General features: G+C 30.5%; 1 protein-coding gene across 1 annotated transcript; it reads left to right on the top strand.

Annotated features, from left to right (window-relative positions):
- Positions 1-2,135: 2,135 nt before the first annotated feature.
- On the top strand, positions 2,136-14,244 carry LOC107442683 (apolipoprotein D). The gene is made up of 5 exons (XM_043055514.3): positions 2,136-2,322; positions 5,196-5,323; positions 7,520-7,605; positions 9,615-9,710; positions 13,997-14,244. The coding sequence occupies exons 1-5, from the start codon at positions 2,203-2,205 to the stop codon at positions 14,119-14,121; spliced, it is 555 nt and encodes a 184-aa protein (XP_042911448.2). The 5' UTR covers positions 2,136-2,202; the 3' UTR covers positions 14,122-14,244.
- Positions 14,245-15,413: the final 1,169 nt, after the last annotated feature.

Raw genomic sequence — 15,413 nt, 5'->3', positions numbered from 1 at the left:
TTATAGTAACATGTTTTCAAAGCACAACTATACCAACACAAACTACAAGCACAACTGTAAACGAAATAAACACGTGGCTCTAGGTAAACCTAGAAATACTTATTTGGTCACATAATCTTCCTACAACGTTCACGATGATCATTCAGATAACCTGAGATAACGAATCAAAAATAATTAAATATTACAGAACGCGCATTAGACAACATTTTTTATTACAGCTATAAACTAGCAAACATCACTGATGTTATCTTTAAAATATTCACACAAAAAAATCTGAATCATTTACAGTTTACTTTAAAACAGTAGCTTTCGTTAAATAAATGAGACAACTTCATTTTTTAATGTCACTGAATTAAAAATAGCACTAAAAATCAAAAATCGAGAGTCATAATTTGTTCACAGTTGTACTCATTTAGCTTCCTACTAAATGTCGTATTTTTAGAGTCAACGGTTTACTTTCAAACAGACACAGTAAACAGAGACACATACAGGCAGACACACAAATTCTTTATTTTATTATGAATATTGAGTTATTTACTTTTTAATTTTCAAACTTGACGAAAATGCAAATTCATTGAAATTTGTCACATGAAAATATTTTGAATAATGGAAAATAAAAAGGAAATGAATTGAAAAAAAAAATTTCTTTTGGTTCATTCTTTTTTTATCACCTCTGATCAATCATACAGGGCAGTCCTCTGTAGAAAAAGAACAGTGCTGTTTACAGTTTAATTATGAGATTAGAGAAATATCCAAATTAAAATAAAAGCTGAACAGGAAAATTAAATAACTTCGAAACACATTTACCTTTATGAAAAAAATCAGAAACGATAAAAAAAGGATAAAAGTAAACAAAAGATTTCAAAACTAGGTTTAAAATGAAAAGTTTAATTTATGTTTAAAGATAATTCTAAATGAGCTTTCTAGATAATAACCAACATGTTTAAAAAATTTACATTGTTTGATAAAAATGTTTCATAAAAATGCTTTGTATTTATTGCCTTCAATATACATTTCCGGAATCCTTATCAAACAAAGTATTAGGGATCGCTAATTGATATTTAAGCAAGGAAGATACAAAATCGCTATCGAAATCAAATGAATTACCTTTGAGAAAGGAAGAAATAATAAAAAATACGTTTAAGAAGATGATATACAGGATGCTTGGTAATCATCGCCTTTAATGTACATTTCCATAATCTTTATCAAAAATAAAATAAACGAAGTATTACATATTAGGGGTCGCAAAATTAATACTAAAGCAAGGAAGATATAATATCGCTCTCGAAATCAAATTACTATTGAGGGAGGAGGGGATGACAACATTGAAACTTTTTTGATTGTCTGAGCAAACAATAGATGAAAGCGATTACTAGGAATACATCCAAGTTTGATCGGATAATTAAAATTGTTAAGATATTTTCTAAACTTCACACGTTTCTAACGTATAATTGGCTTTTAAATGTTGTTTGAAATTATGAGAGCTTATAATAAAGTTAGAATTAAAGTGCACTTATAGTAAAAGTTGTACTCTAGCTAATAAATTTCTTTTCTCTTCCTTTTTTTTATTTTGTAATTTAAAGGAAACAGTATCGGAATTTATACATAAACCACTCGAACGTTTTTATTGGTCTCTCTTGTGGTCTTGTGTGGAACGTCTTGTGGTCTTTCTTAATGTCGAACGTCTTCATTGAAATTGGCAAACCCACTGATTTATCAACATACTAAAAGTTCTACTTTAAAAATGCAAACAAAAATCGAAGAAGGAAATAAAACATTTTAAGAACTAGAAATTAAATTTTTAATGTAATGTACGGATACCTAAACCGAGTGTATCTAAGTAAGATCAATTTATATCGGCAAATAAAATAACAGTAAAAATTGTTTTAAAATATTTTAAACGGATGTTGAGTAATACTTTTTGTCTGATTTCAATCATATTTTCTGCAAATTCATTTTTTAAAACAATAATTTTCTTATCAAAGATTTACCAAGATTATAATAATTTACTTCTAAATAACAAAAAAAATCACAATTATTTAACTGACTAAGCAAAATTAATGTTTTTGAGCAGTAACATAATATAATTATGTTTTTTTCTCCAAAATATCACAAAACATGACATTATGATATATTTATCAGATTTATATACTAAAGAAAGAAATACTATGAACTGAAAGTTTTCAGTTTCTGTGAGTCGAGATGAACGGAATAATATCAATAGTGCTGGTAGTTGTGTGTTTTAATTTAGTTTCAACTCAAAAAATAAGTTTTGGACAATGCCAAAATGTACAAGTTCAACAGGACTTTAGAGCTGATAGAGTAAGCTTTTTTTTCTCCAAAAATTATTTTTTAAAATTACTTATAACCGATTACAATCATTAAAAAGTGTATCGTAGGATAAAAGAAATTTGTTATAAAGATATATATATTTTTTTTTTCAAAAATGTTCATTTCAAAGGTATAGCCAACTCGGTTATTGCTTGATGGCATAAGTCTTTAAACTCTGTTGCTACGAGCGTAAGTTTAATTTAATGAGGCTCTTCACGAAATTCTTTAGAAAATTATTTTAATAAATGGTTATTTCAATCTTATAAATCTTATAGCTCTATTGGTACGAGAGTAACTCAAATTTAATGAGGGACCTTCTAGAAAATTATTTAAATGTGTGATTAGTTTAATGTCACAAGTCTTTAACATCTGTTGCTCCTAGCTTAACTATTTAATATGGGAACTCAGTGAAACTTCCTGGAAAATTATTTCAATAAATGGTTATTTTAATGTCATAAATCTTATAACTCGATCTATTAGTACGAGAGTAACTCTAATTTAATGGGGTTCTTTACGAAATTCTTTGGAAAATTATTCTAATAAATGGTTAGTTTAATGTTATAAGTCTTTAAACTCTGTTGCTACGAGCGTAACTCTAATTAATTGAAGTTCTTCACGAAATTCTTTGGAAAATTATTCTAATAAATGGTTAGTTTAATGTTATAAGTCTTTAAACTCCGTTGCCACGAACGTAACTCTAACTTAATGAGGCTCTTAATAAATTTTTTTTAGAATTACTTTAATAAATAGCTAGTTAAATATCGTAAGTCTCTCCGTTGCTACTAGCTTAACTCAAATATAATTTTAAAAAAACTTATCAAAACCTTCAAAAAAATTATTTTAATGAATGATTAGTTAAATGTTATAAATTTTAAACTCTGTTGCTACGAGCGTAAGTCATATTTAATGAGGAATTTATCGAAACCTTCTGGAAATTGATTTTATTAAAATTGTCAGTCTTTATAAAAATTTTATTCCATTTGAAAACGTTTAAAAATTTATTTCGAAATGTTCAAACATGTATGTATGAATGTAAGCAATGAAGAATTACAATGTGAAGCATTTCATCTGTTTAGTCATATATGATGCGGCAGTGGATGAATTAAAAATTTTGCATGGAAGTTGCAATGAATTAAGAACACATTGTGACTCTTGTTGCTTCTAGTACTTACGTGTCTGCCTGCTTGTATTTTAAATGTCAAAAAATTGTAAATCATAAGATCGATCCACTCTTCATCTACCTTCGTACGTAGACGTGAACGAGGCTTTAATAAAACAGTTTTATTACTGAACGAAGTCATCATTAGTGCTATAGATATAAACGGCCGGGATAGCTTGGTCGGTTGGGCGTGGGCCCATGTCCCAGAGTTCGTGGGTTCGAACCCCGCAGGCAGAAGACTCCCCATGTAGTAAAGTGACTGAAGCCCGTTAAATCTGTCGAGTCGCAAAAGTCCTCCATGTTCCCATAACAAATCAATACCTCTGAGGGTACTGGATTGGAGATCGATCGTTCTCTGATTCAGGTCAAAATTACGATCTGTGGATGAATGAATGGATGTATGAATGGGTCCGCCCTATAAAATGGGTGTGACATATGGTGTGGCAGAAGTCGAATTCTTCGCCATAGATGGCGCCACTGGAAAACAAGAACAATCGCACCCCCCTCTGCCTAAACAGGCATACGTCAACAACAACAACATTTATTTTATCAATATTTGTTCAGTAAAGTTTTAAACAGTTTTTTAGTTAAGTTTTAAGTGTTCTTTTTTTTACTAAGTTTGACAGACTGTTTTAACAAGAGCTCTGATTTAACAAGCAATTTGATTCTGTCCCTCCGATATCGTTATAAGAGAGAGTACGACAGTATATTTCTTTTTGCTTCGTTTTATATTTTATGCTGTACTTCCCAACAAAATGCATAGACTTGAAATGCATTCCAGTTTTGTATATTGAAATTTTCATATAAACCAGTAACATTCGAACCCATCTAATGTTGAATTATGAGTAGAACAAAACGATTATTAGCTTTTGCACTACAGACTATAATCTCGAGCGCTCATTGGATCAGTATTATTACCGATTAAAAATTGTAATTAAGAACATATAATTTATCGTCATACTTATTTTTCCGAGTTCTTTTTACAAAATGTTTAATGATTTCTGAAACATTGAGCCTGTTTATGGACCACTCAATTGGACTATGAAATATGTACCACTTGGTACAACACGTTAAGAAAATATGTCATTTTTTACTATGCATTTAAGGATAGATACTGCGTTGGACCACTTTTCTTTTATTCACTTTTTCTATTATCTGTAAAGTACCATCAAGATCACGTGATTTAACCCAAGTTCCATCATACACCCTTGAGTTAGGAAATCTTCTAGGGGTTCGAGAACGAGCTTGGGATCATTAGAAAAACAATTTTTTTTTCAAAATATAAATTTCCTCTTCTTTTTTTCTTTTTAATCTAGCCGGTATGCTTTGAGATATCTCCATTCTACGAACTTCGCACTACATTTATAATGTCTCCTATGAACCAAACCCCACAGTTTGGGATACTAATTTCTGAAGAATCCAAATCCGCATTTAAAAGAAAAATAAGAAGAAAAAAAGCAGAAACATCAGCAAAAGCAGAAGTTTTTATTAAGGATTTCCAAAATTGCTCCCAGCTTCAAACCCAAGGAGTGAGGTTTGGAAGGTAGTCGAATTTATTACATTACCATTGATTGAATTTTTAGATTTTTTCGGGATGTTTGAAGCGTTTGATACTCTTCGATCATAATGTAGAAATGATTGAAAAATTATTTCTGAAGAAACAAAACGATGAAATAAATACAAAATTCTTTCCTTTTTCTTTTAGTTCACTGGTTTGTGGTATGAGATTGAAAAGTATACAGTTCCTTTCGAAATTGGATTGAAATGTGTTACAGCTAATTACACTCAAGAATCTGATCACCTTAAAGTCGTTAACGCCGGAATTTTCAAATGGTAATATGCTGGGTGATCTTTAATCACAACCCCTAACAAGTGTTTTTAGTATATTTGTTAAAATTAAATTTAAATTCACCTTTTTGGTTTGTGAATTCCTGTTTAAGTGAAAGAAGAGCAAACTCCGACAGACTAGAACTGAGAAAGGCTGACTAAAAACTAATTCGATAAGTTAGTGAAAGTAGACGTTAATTCTAAAAATCACCTTTCACATCTTCTTAGTTTTCTCCGATATTTTGATTTCAGATTTTATAATTTTTTTCGTTTTTCACTCACTTAAATATTAGTTTTTGAACCCTAATTCGTATAATTCAATTATGACAAGAATTATCAATACGTATATTAAGGACAGCAATTAAGAAACACCATCATTTTAAAATTTAAAACAAATTTCTTAAAAATTGTGCAAGATATGAACACGTAAAGTAGTCGTTTCATACTGCCTATACGCGAAAAACTAAAACTAAAATTTAATTAATTATTTTTTTTTCAGTGAATCGTTTTTAATGATTTATGAAAAAAGGCCGATTTGAACATCTTGAGAATTTAAAAAGTTTTTAGCAATTTCCTATGTAGTTGCACTTTTTAAAAAATAGCCCTTAATAAAAAGGGGTTTGTTTTCAACAAATTTTAATTTGTAATGTAAAACAACATTTAAGAATAAATTATACAACCCTACAATATTTGGCAGGACTGCGAGATGTGAGGGTATGAGGAAAAAAACATGTGAAATTAACATACTTTAATAGAGGATGGTCCTCATACTTGCTGTGTCATTTTTAATAAATCTTATTTTAAGATACTAAAAGAAATGTGAGGAGAACTCCTCACCATACAATGCTTTTTAAATCAACTCAGAAAATGATTAGAAGATTTTTAAATCTTTTAGATATTTAAATTAAAATTTTATTGTCGTTGAACAACCGACCTAATTTACGGTTTACGGCTACTAATGTAGGCTTGTAATTTTGAACATAATCCAGAAGACAAGGGAAATCCTGGATCAAGTATTGGGAGAAATTTGCCTTCGTGGAGGACTTTTTCATGAAACTAACCCACATTTGCGTTACTTAGAGAGGTAGACCACGAGAACTTCTCCCGGTTAGCCTAACGGCAAGGGGACTCTAACGCATGATCCGTCTACCACTGAGGATATTTTACGTCAGCACTGTGGTCGGTGCAAGCCGGAGGTGGAATTCTTGTCGACCAGCCACCGCCGGGATTCGAACCCTGTTCACCTCATTGGAAGGTGAACGCTCTATCCCCTGAGCCATCGCGGCTCTTAGATATTTAAATTGGATTTTTTTTCATAAATTACCAAATGCAATTTGCAACAAAATTATGTAGAAAAAGTTTTTTTAAAACTTTTCTCTCCTACCTGGTATGAAAGGTCTAAATTAAATGCTCATTTCTCGCATAATTTTTAACAAATTTCTATTTTTAAATTTAAAATAATAATTTCGATATTATTATTCTGTTATTATTATTTTTTTATTATTATTATTTTGTATATCATTATTTTGATATCATTATTATTTTGTTATCATTATTTTATTATTATCATTATTTTGATTTTATTATTTTGTTATTATTATTTTATTATTATTACTATTTTATTATTATTTTCATTTTATTATTATTTTTATTTTATGATTATTTTGAAATTATTATGGTTCCAAAGAATTTGTGTAATTTTACTGAATATTCTTACAGTAATAGTAAGAAAACGTAAGGCCAAATACCTCTATGAATGATTAAACTTTGCTTACTGAATTTTATGCACTTATTGTATAAAAAAAATCAGTGTAATCATTACAAGTCGTAAGTTTATTGTTATATTTTTTAGCACAAGTGGTTCAAAAACACACTTTTTTGTTCGTAATTTATTGCTAGTTCCTCAAAACTCCGAAAGCTTTAAAGTTTATTGGTCACATGAGAAATCACATGACCTAAATACTTTAAAGTTTTAAAATAATTACCTTAGTATTTCTTGAGGAATTTGAAAAAATGTCGAAAATTGAAAGTATCTCTTCCATTATTGTAGGATTAGAGTATTTATTTGGATTTGTAAATCTATTATGTATATGACATTGTTTTCTGTACATTCTTAACTAACAGTTACGCATTTTAATAATGTGATTTATGTTCATTCTCAATAGTTATGTTATGTTAAAAAATTTTATTGTATATAAACAGGATTAACATGAGAACCTCCTTAGAAGCACAATTAAATACTCCTAATTCTCAAGAACCAGCAAAAATGCAGCTTACTGCTTCGTTTTGTAAGTAAAAGTTTGTAAAGTTACTTGCGTTGCATTCTATACTGTAATTAGATAATAATAATTAACCATATAGATACTTCCAGTATAACTTTATCAGAGCAAATAAATTAGAGTTTTCAATTAATCCTTAGAGTGATTGGGTCTATTAAACGAAGATGATTAAATAAGAACTTGGCAGAATTTAACCAAATCAAGAATTATCAGTTTTATACCCTATTTTCTTAATTTGTACGTGCATTATTTAAAGCTACTAAAAATGGAGGGAAAACTGCAGAGAGACGAAAAGGAACACTTACGGCTCCCTGCCACAAGATTTTTTAAAAAAGGAGGCAAAAATCGTATTTCGGAGGAAAGTTCAAAAAAAAATTGAAATTAAATCTAATTAATAGCCTAATGGATAGCCTGGTCGGTAGGGAGCAGGGCCCATCTCCGAAAATTCGTGGGTTCGAAACCCGCCGGCCGAAGACTACCCGTGTATTAAAGTGACTGATGCACGTTAAATCTGTCGAATCGCAAAAGTCGTCCATGTTCCCATAACAAATCAAAACCTCTGGGGGTACTGGATTGGAGATCGATCGTTCTCTGATCAGAATTACGATCAATGGATAAATGAATGGATGTATGAATGGGTCCGCCCTATAAACGGGTGTGACGTATGGTGTGGCAGAAGTCGAATTCTTGGCCATAGATGGCGCCACTGAAAAACAAGAAACGCACACTCTGCCTTAAATTGCTCGATTTCATCAAGCAGGCTTGCCCGTGCGGCAAGTGGCATTAGAAACAACAACAACAACATAAATTGGCACAAAATTTAATGAAAATTATGCGTCAAATGGTTAAGTGGTAAAGTCAGCAATCAGCGTTGCGTGTTGTATTGGAATTTTATTTCCATTTTTCCTTTTATTATGAGGTCCCGCAGTGGACTGATCCTGAAGTCTCGGTTCCCAGTAGAGCACCAAAGTCAAGTATCACTGGCTGTGGTCAGTAAGGGGATGGGTGACCACTTTGATCAGCCTGTTTAGGGTCCGATGGTGTGCAGTTTCGGTCCTCGTTAAACTGTTCCATCGTAAAGTGCTTGACTTCACTCGCAAGTCGTCGGGCTACCAAAGCAGGGGAGCCATCCAATCTTCAGAGGATCAGAATTACGATCGCAAGTCTTCGTATCATCTTCAGGCATGTTTCCCCGACTGTCGCCAATAGCGGTTTGAGCAGCTCTAGTGCGACGCAAATAAAGTACCAACCTAACTTTTTATTATGAAACATTCGATTCACCAATAAGTTTTGCTGCTATATTGTATTATATTGGACATGTGTTCGACTGCTGCAACCAGCAAGCCAATTAGCTGTACAGTCCACGTAATGGTAAATATTCAGTACAGTATACCACATCACAGATTATACCATAGGAGTATACCATATTACAATAGACCCATACTATAGCTAAAAACAACTTTTTTGTAATAAACGTAACATTTTTGTTACTAAAACTTACATTAAATTTCAGTGTTTAAATCTCTAAAAATTAACACTCTAAAAATTAACAATAAATTCTGCTGTTATTACTAAAAAAAGTTAGTAGCTAAAAATTTTTTTTGAAGAGTTGATATCTATTTTGCAAAGTTGATATCTGTTATTGATCTTCATTTTTGCGACAGCTTGTTTCATTTTATACGCCATGCTTTTATTACATTTGCTTCATTTCATATATGTTTTCATTTCATTCGCCATGTTTTCGTAATGAATAGTTAAATTTTTGAATACGACTTACAGATTTATAGACTTTGAATACGACTTTACACCGCAATATGAATAATATTAATTAATAAGTATTTTTGGAACGGGTTTAGAAATATAGCAGATCTCTTCCCGTGAAGAAATAATATAAAATTTCAGGAATTTTTACTTTTACCCATTTCTTTCATTTCTTTACAATTTTTCTTTTAGTTACAAAAGTAAGTTTTACGTTAGATTTCAAAGTTCAAACTTATTTATCTTATTTTATTTTTAAGTGCCAGGAATTTTTGCTCCCTTTTGGGTGTTGGATACTAATTACGATGAATATTCAGTCATTTACTCCTGCGTTGATGTGATAGTTGCGAAAGCAGGTAAGATTAAAAGGAAGTATATTTTTTTATATATATATACATTAGTAATTTAAGAGTTTTAACTGCGCAAAAATGCTCAAGAATACTCCTTAAGGGTCTCCTTGAGCCAAAAGAGGGATTCTACTTCCCCCTCTTGTAATTAATTACTACTAGTAGCTAATTAATAATTAGATTTCTTCATTTTTCCATTGTAAAAAATATGCTCATATAAAATTAGTAGCCAAGTTTTAAATTTTAAGGACGTAAGTATATTGAAACTCTTTCAAACTATTCGCAACCTTAAAATTTTAAATTTTGCTATCTCGATTCAATATCTCATTGAATAAAACAAGTAAAAAAATATAAATACAGTGATGAAATGGAACAAAATATATCCCTAATACTAATTAGTTAGCTATAGAAATAAGGGGTATTGTATCCATACAAAGAGCATGACATAAAAATCATTTATTTAGTTAAGTTTGCTTTTCAGTTTCGCATTTTTTACTAAATGTGCAGTAAAAAGAGCTATAATTTTGAAAACCAGATTTTCCAGTAAACCGTTACCATATAAATAGAAAAATTCCTAGTAAATGGTTGAAATATCGTACATTTTGGTTTTTTTAAACTGAAATTACGTTTTTCTTTCTTTCTTTTTTTTTTACTGAAAATGTCATTACCAATCAGCACGGTAATTTTACCAAAATTTTTTTCTCGGTGTAATATCTAAAATTCATAACGATAAAGTTATTTCGAATAATAAATTTCACGAAAGTGATTTATATTTGTGTGTCATTCCTAAGATAATATTTTAAACTAAAAATGATTTGAAAAAAATACGAATTAATAGTTCAAAAGTTCAAAAATTAGATTTCAGAGAGAATAAATACGGGTTGCTATCATAGATGTAAAAGCCACCCCTTTGCACATAACTCGTAACGTGAAGAGTCCCACACAGAGGCTCATAGCTTTATTATCTGCAGTTATATGTTACAATTTATCATTTCAGGTTTTCCGTAATCACCGCCTATATATATATATATATATATATATATATATATATATATATATATATATATATATATATATATATATATATATATATATATATATATATATATATATATACATACAGTGGTGGCCAAAAGTGTGGACACTTTTTGAAAGTTTCATGTTTTTCAATACGATTTTCAATTTTGATTATTAGAAGCATTTCCACTTTTCATCGAGCAATCAAAATGGTTTTGATTTTTCCTTTTATTCTACTTTGTAATTCGCGAGATGTTTCGATTGAGTTTTTTCAATATTTTATTTCAATATATTAATTTCAATCCCGAATGTGGATGCGAATTTTTTGATTTCCTTGCAGACACGTATATATATATATATATATATATATATATATATATATATATATATATATATATATATATATATATATATATATATATATATATATATATATATATATATATATATATATATATATATATATATATATATATATATATATATATATATATACATACAGTGGTGGCCAAAAGTGTGGACACTTTTTGAAAGTTTCATGTTTTTCAACTTTGTGTGCTTGTAGAATATATTAATTTTCACTTAAATACAAAAGTTTATATATCAAATTGAAGGTAATTTAATGCAGAATTTAATAATAATACAGCATTACAATATCTGTATTACAAAAAAAGTTATGCAATTAATAGTAAGATCTATCTTAGATTTGCATTTTTCTAAAGTGATACTTACACAGTCAATACTTAGTAGGATAACCCTTAATTTTTAAGATAGCTTCACAGCGTCTTTTCATCAAGTGAACGAGTGTTTGGAGTTCATCTTTCGTAATCACATGGTGCCAAGAATCAATTATAGTTTCACTTAGTAGTTTTTTTCGTACAAGAATTTTCAAACGTCGCCACAAATTTTCAATTGGATTGAGATCAGGGCTGTTTCCTGGCCATGGTAATATATCTATGCCTTTACTTTGAAAGCATGCTTTGCATACTTTTTCTGTGTGGCATGGAGCTGAATCCTGCTGAAAAATAAATGGTTCGTTGATGGGGAAGAGATCCCTGATGGAAGGTATCAATTTTGGTTTCAGGACAGTTTCGATGTATTTTTTGGCATTCAGGATGCCAAATCAGGCCGAAAAAAATGCACAAGTGCTACTACCGATAGAAAAATTAAATGGCTGTGCCTTCAAGATAGAAAAATGTCATCAGATGCCATTAGATGTGAAATGAATGCAGCTGGTATTGCAGTAAGTTCAAGAACAATAAGAAGAAGCTTATCAGGATTTGGACTACAAGCTAGAATTTCAAGGAAAAAACCATATTTAAATCAAAAGCAACGCGAAAAACGAGTTAAGTCGGCAAAAGAACACATTAAATGGTCAGAAAATCAATGGAAGCAAGTAATCTGGAGTGATGAGAGTAAAATATCGCTCTTTGGAAGTGATGGTAGAAAATACGTGAGACGTAGAGTAGGTGAAGCGCTTCATCCTGATTGCATTGAAGCAACTACTAAAAATCCAACAAATGTCATGATTTGGGCATGTATATCTGCAGATAGTGTGGGCCGAATTCAAGTGATTGATGGTATCCTGAATGCCGAAAAATGCATCGAAACTGCCCTGAAACCAAAATTGATACCTTCCATCAGGGATCTCTTCTCCAACAACGCACCATTTATTTTTCAGCAGGATTCAGCTCCATGCCACACAGCAAAAGTATGCAAAGCATGGTTTCAAAATAAAGGCATAGATATATTACCATGGCCAGGAAACAGCCCTGGTCTCAATCCAATCGAAAATTTGTGGCGACGTTTGAAAATTCTTGTACGAAAAAAACGTCCATCTAATAAAAGACAACTTATTGAAGCTATAATTTATTCTTGCCACCATGTGATTACGAAAGATGAACTCCAAACACTCGTTCACTCGATGAAAAGACACTGTGAAGCTGTCTTAAAAATTAAGGGTTATCCTACTAAGTATTGATTGTGTAAGTATCACTTTAAAAAAATGCAAATCTAAGATAGATCTTACTATTAATTGCATAACTTTCTTTGTAATACAGATATTGTAATACTGTATTTATTATTAAATTTTACATTAAATTACCTTCAATTTGATATATAAACGTTTGTATTTAAGGGAAAATTAATATATTCTACAAGCACACAAAGTTGAAAAACATGAAACTTTCAAAAAGTGTCCACACTTTTGGCCACCACTGTATATAATACAAAAATTATAAAAATACTTTTGTATTAATAAAAACATTAAAGTTCTTTCGTTTTCATAAAGTGTCTTTGGTAAAGAATAGGTGTAGAGATATTTTATTTTGGGACTTCAAGGCTCAAAACATACCATTGAGTTATAATTAGATTTATATTTCAAAGGACGAGTTATTTTTAAAATCTTTCCCTCTTTCACTTTCATATTAGGAAGCATTAAATGATTATCGATGATGCGTAGAGTTACAAGGTATGCACGACTTGAGCCTTTTTACCTCATTTTTTGTTAGTATATAATGCAGGAACAATCGTTTTTGCGTGGCTTTTCAACATGATGTGATCCTGATAAACTCTGACGGAATTGTCCGAGAGTGCTATCCACCCTTCTCCAGTGTGGAGAATGGCTCACGACTGGTTTGTTTGAGCTAAATTCAACCCATGATATCAGAAATGATATCAGTAATGTATATTATATATATATATATTATATTATATTATATATATATATATATATATATATATATATATATATATATATATATATATATATATATATATATATATATATATATATATATATATATATATATATATATATATATATATATATATATATATATATATATATATATATATATATATACGTGTCTGCAAGGAAATCAAAAAATTCGCATCCACATTCGGGATTGAAATTAATATATTGAAATAAAATATTGAAAAAACTCAATCGAAACATCTCGCGAATTACAAAGTAGAATAAAAGGAAAAATCAAAACCATTTTGATTGCTCGATGAAAAGTGGAAATGCTTCTAATAATCATTTTTCAACTCGCCTCTTCATTCGGCAATAAAGCAGGTTTTGGTCTTTCTTTCGGTCCTATCCTCTACACTAGTAATTTGTTAAATTTAAATGGACTTTTTTTTGCTTTAATATTCATTTACGAACATTTTTTATTTGGTTTATTTTAGGACAAGGATTCTAAAATATTTATCTAGGAATAGGAATGCGAAACGCCCTGTGTATGTGCAGTTTCATTTATTCATTTATTTATTTTCAGAATATTTGTGGATTTTATCACGAAATCCGACTCTGAATGACTCTACCAAAAATGGTATCTATGAGAGGCTAGAAGAAAAGGGCCTCGATACTACTCCTTTTAATCCTACTGAACAAGATTGTTAAAAGCTTTACCATTTAAGTTTGAAGAAGTTTTTCAATTTCTTAAAATGATAATGTATGAGGAATTATTCTTTAAGATTGAAAAACTGATTTGAAACAAATTAAAAACTATTTGTTACATTTGTTGCCTTGGTTATTCATAATTTTTCATATTTCATACAATTTACAAAGCGTGGCACAGTGAAAATAATTTCTAACAGTCTAAATTTTGTTCATGACTGTAACTTAATTATTTTTATAAAACTTAATAGTAATGTTGATATATAGTACCCTTTATATGGTATTGTAATGGGGGATATTTTGATCATAGATTGAAGTCGCAAAGCCGCCGGACTAGCCTTGGGAGGTTTTCTTGAATTTCCTCTAATTGTAATGTAGTGTGTCTACCACTACAAAAATACAATTCCAATTCACTAGTATATAAGGCATGTTAACTCGATTCTATGATGACCTTTTCATAGATGAAAGTCGACATTGTCGATTGCTACCATCCCCACATTGGTGACCTGCGGATGTGATGTGAACGTGCCTACCTTCACAGAAACTCCCACTTCGATAGGAACACGCCTACTTTAATGGATGATTCACATTGAACAGTTGATTTGCTACTTATGACTGCTACATTATCCACCTCCCTGCTCTGTTGCTACTCTGTCTCGATTACACACAACGTATTCACTCGACTGCTAATGGCAACACAGGAGCGACCACGACCGTGAACTTAATACAGCTCTCACAATCAGCACTCAAAAGCACTGTGATCTTAATACGGCTCTCCCGGCTTCTCACAAAACAGCAATGAATCAATTAGTGGTATCCGTTCATCGAATTCCATCGGAGATATAATTCTGGTGGGTGGAGTACTGTAGTGCGTCTACCACTTCAAAAATACAATTCCAATTCACTAGTATGAACTAGTATTCCTATTCACTAGTAAAGACATGTTAACTAGATTCTATGATGGGGTACCTTTTCACAGATGAAAGTTGACATTGTCGATAATTACTCTCCCCACTGTAACATAAATAATGTTAGTTTCCTAGCGAAGGTGACCAATAAAGGAATTTTTCCTTGGTATTTCTATTTATTTATTTAATAACATTAGTAGCATTTCGTATTGGTAACAAGCTATAATCCGGCCATCTGTAACTTATTTTGTTTTATTTAAATTTTATAACCGGTGTTGAACGTTTTCTTTATTGGCAACTATCAATGTTCAACTCCATATCCTTGTAATTTAAAACCCAACCTAGAAGACAAGTACACTACTGGATAAATCATTGGGACAATTTAGC

Source organism: Parasteatoda tepidariorum, chromosome 2, assembly GCF_982258835.1.
Source record: "Parasteatoda tepidariorum strain Cologne lab strain chromosome 2, Ptep-v5.0, whole genome shotgun sequence".
Classification (NCBI taxonomy): Eukaryota; Metazoa; Arthropoda; class Arachnida; order Araneae; family Theridiidae; genus Parasteatoda; species Parasteatoda tepidariorum.
Note: the sequence above shows the minus strand (reverse complement) of the source record. Positions and strands in the feature narration are given on the sequence as shown.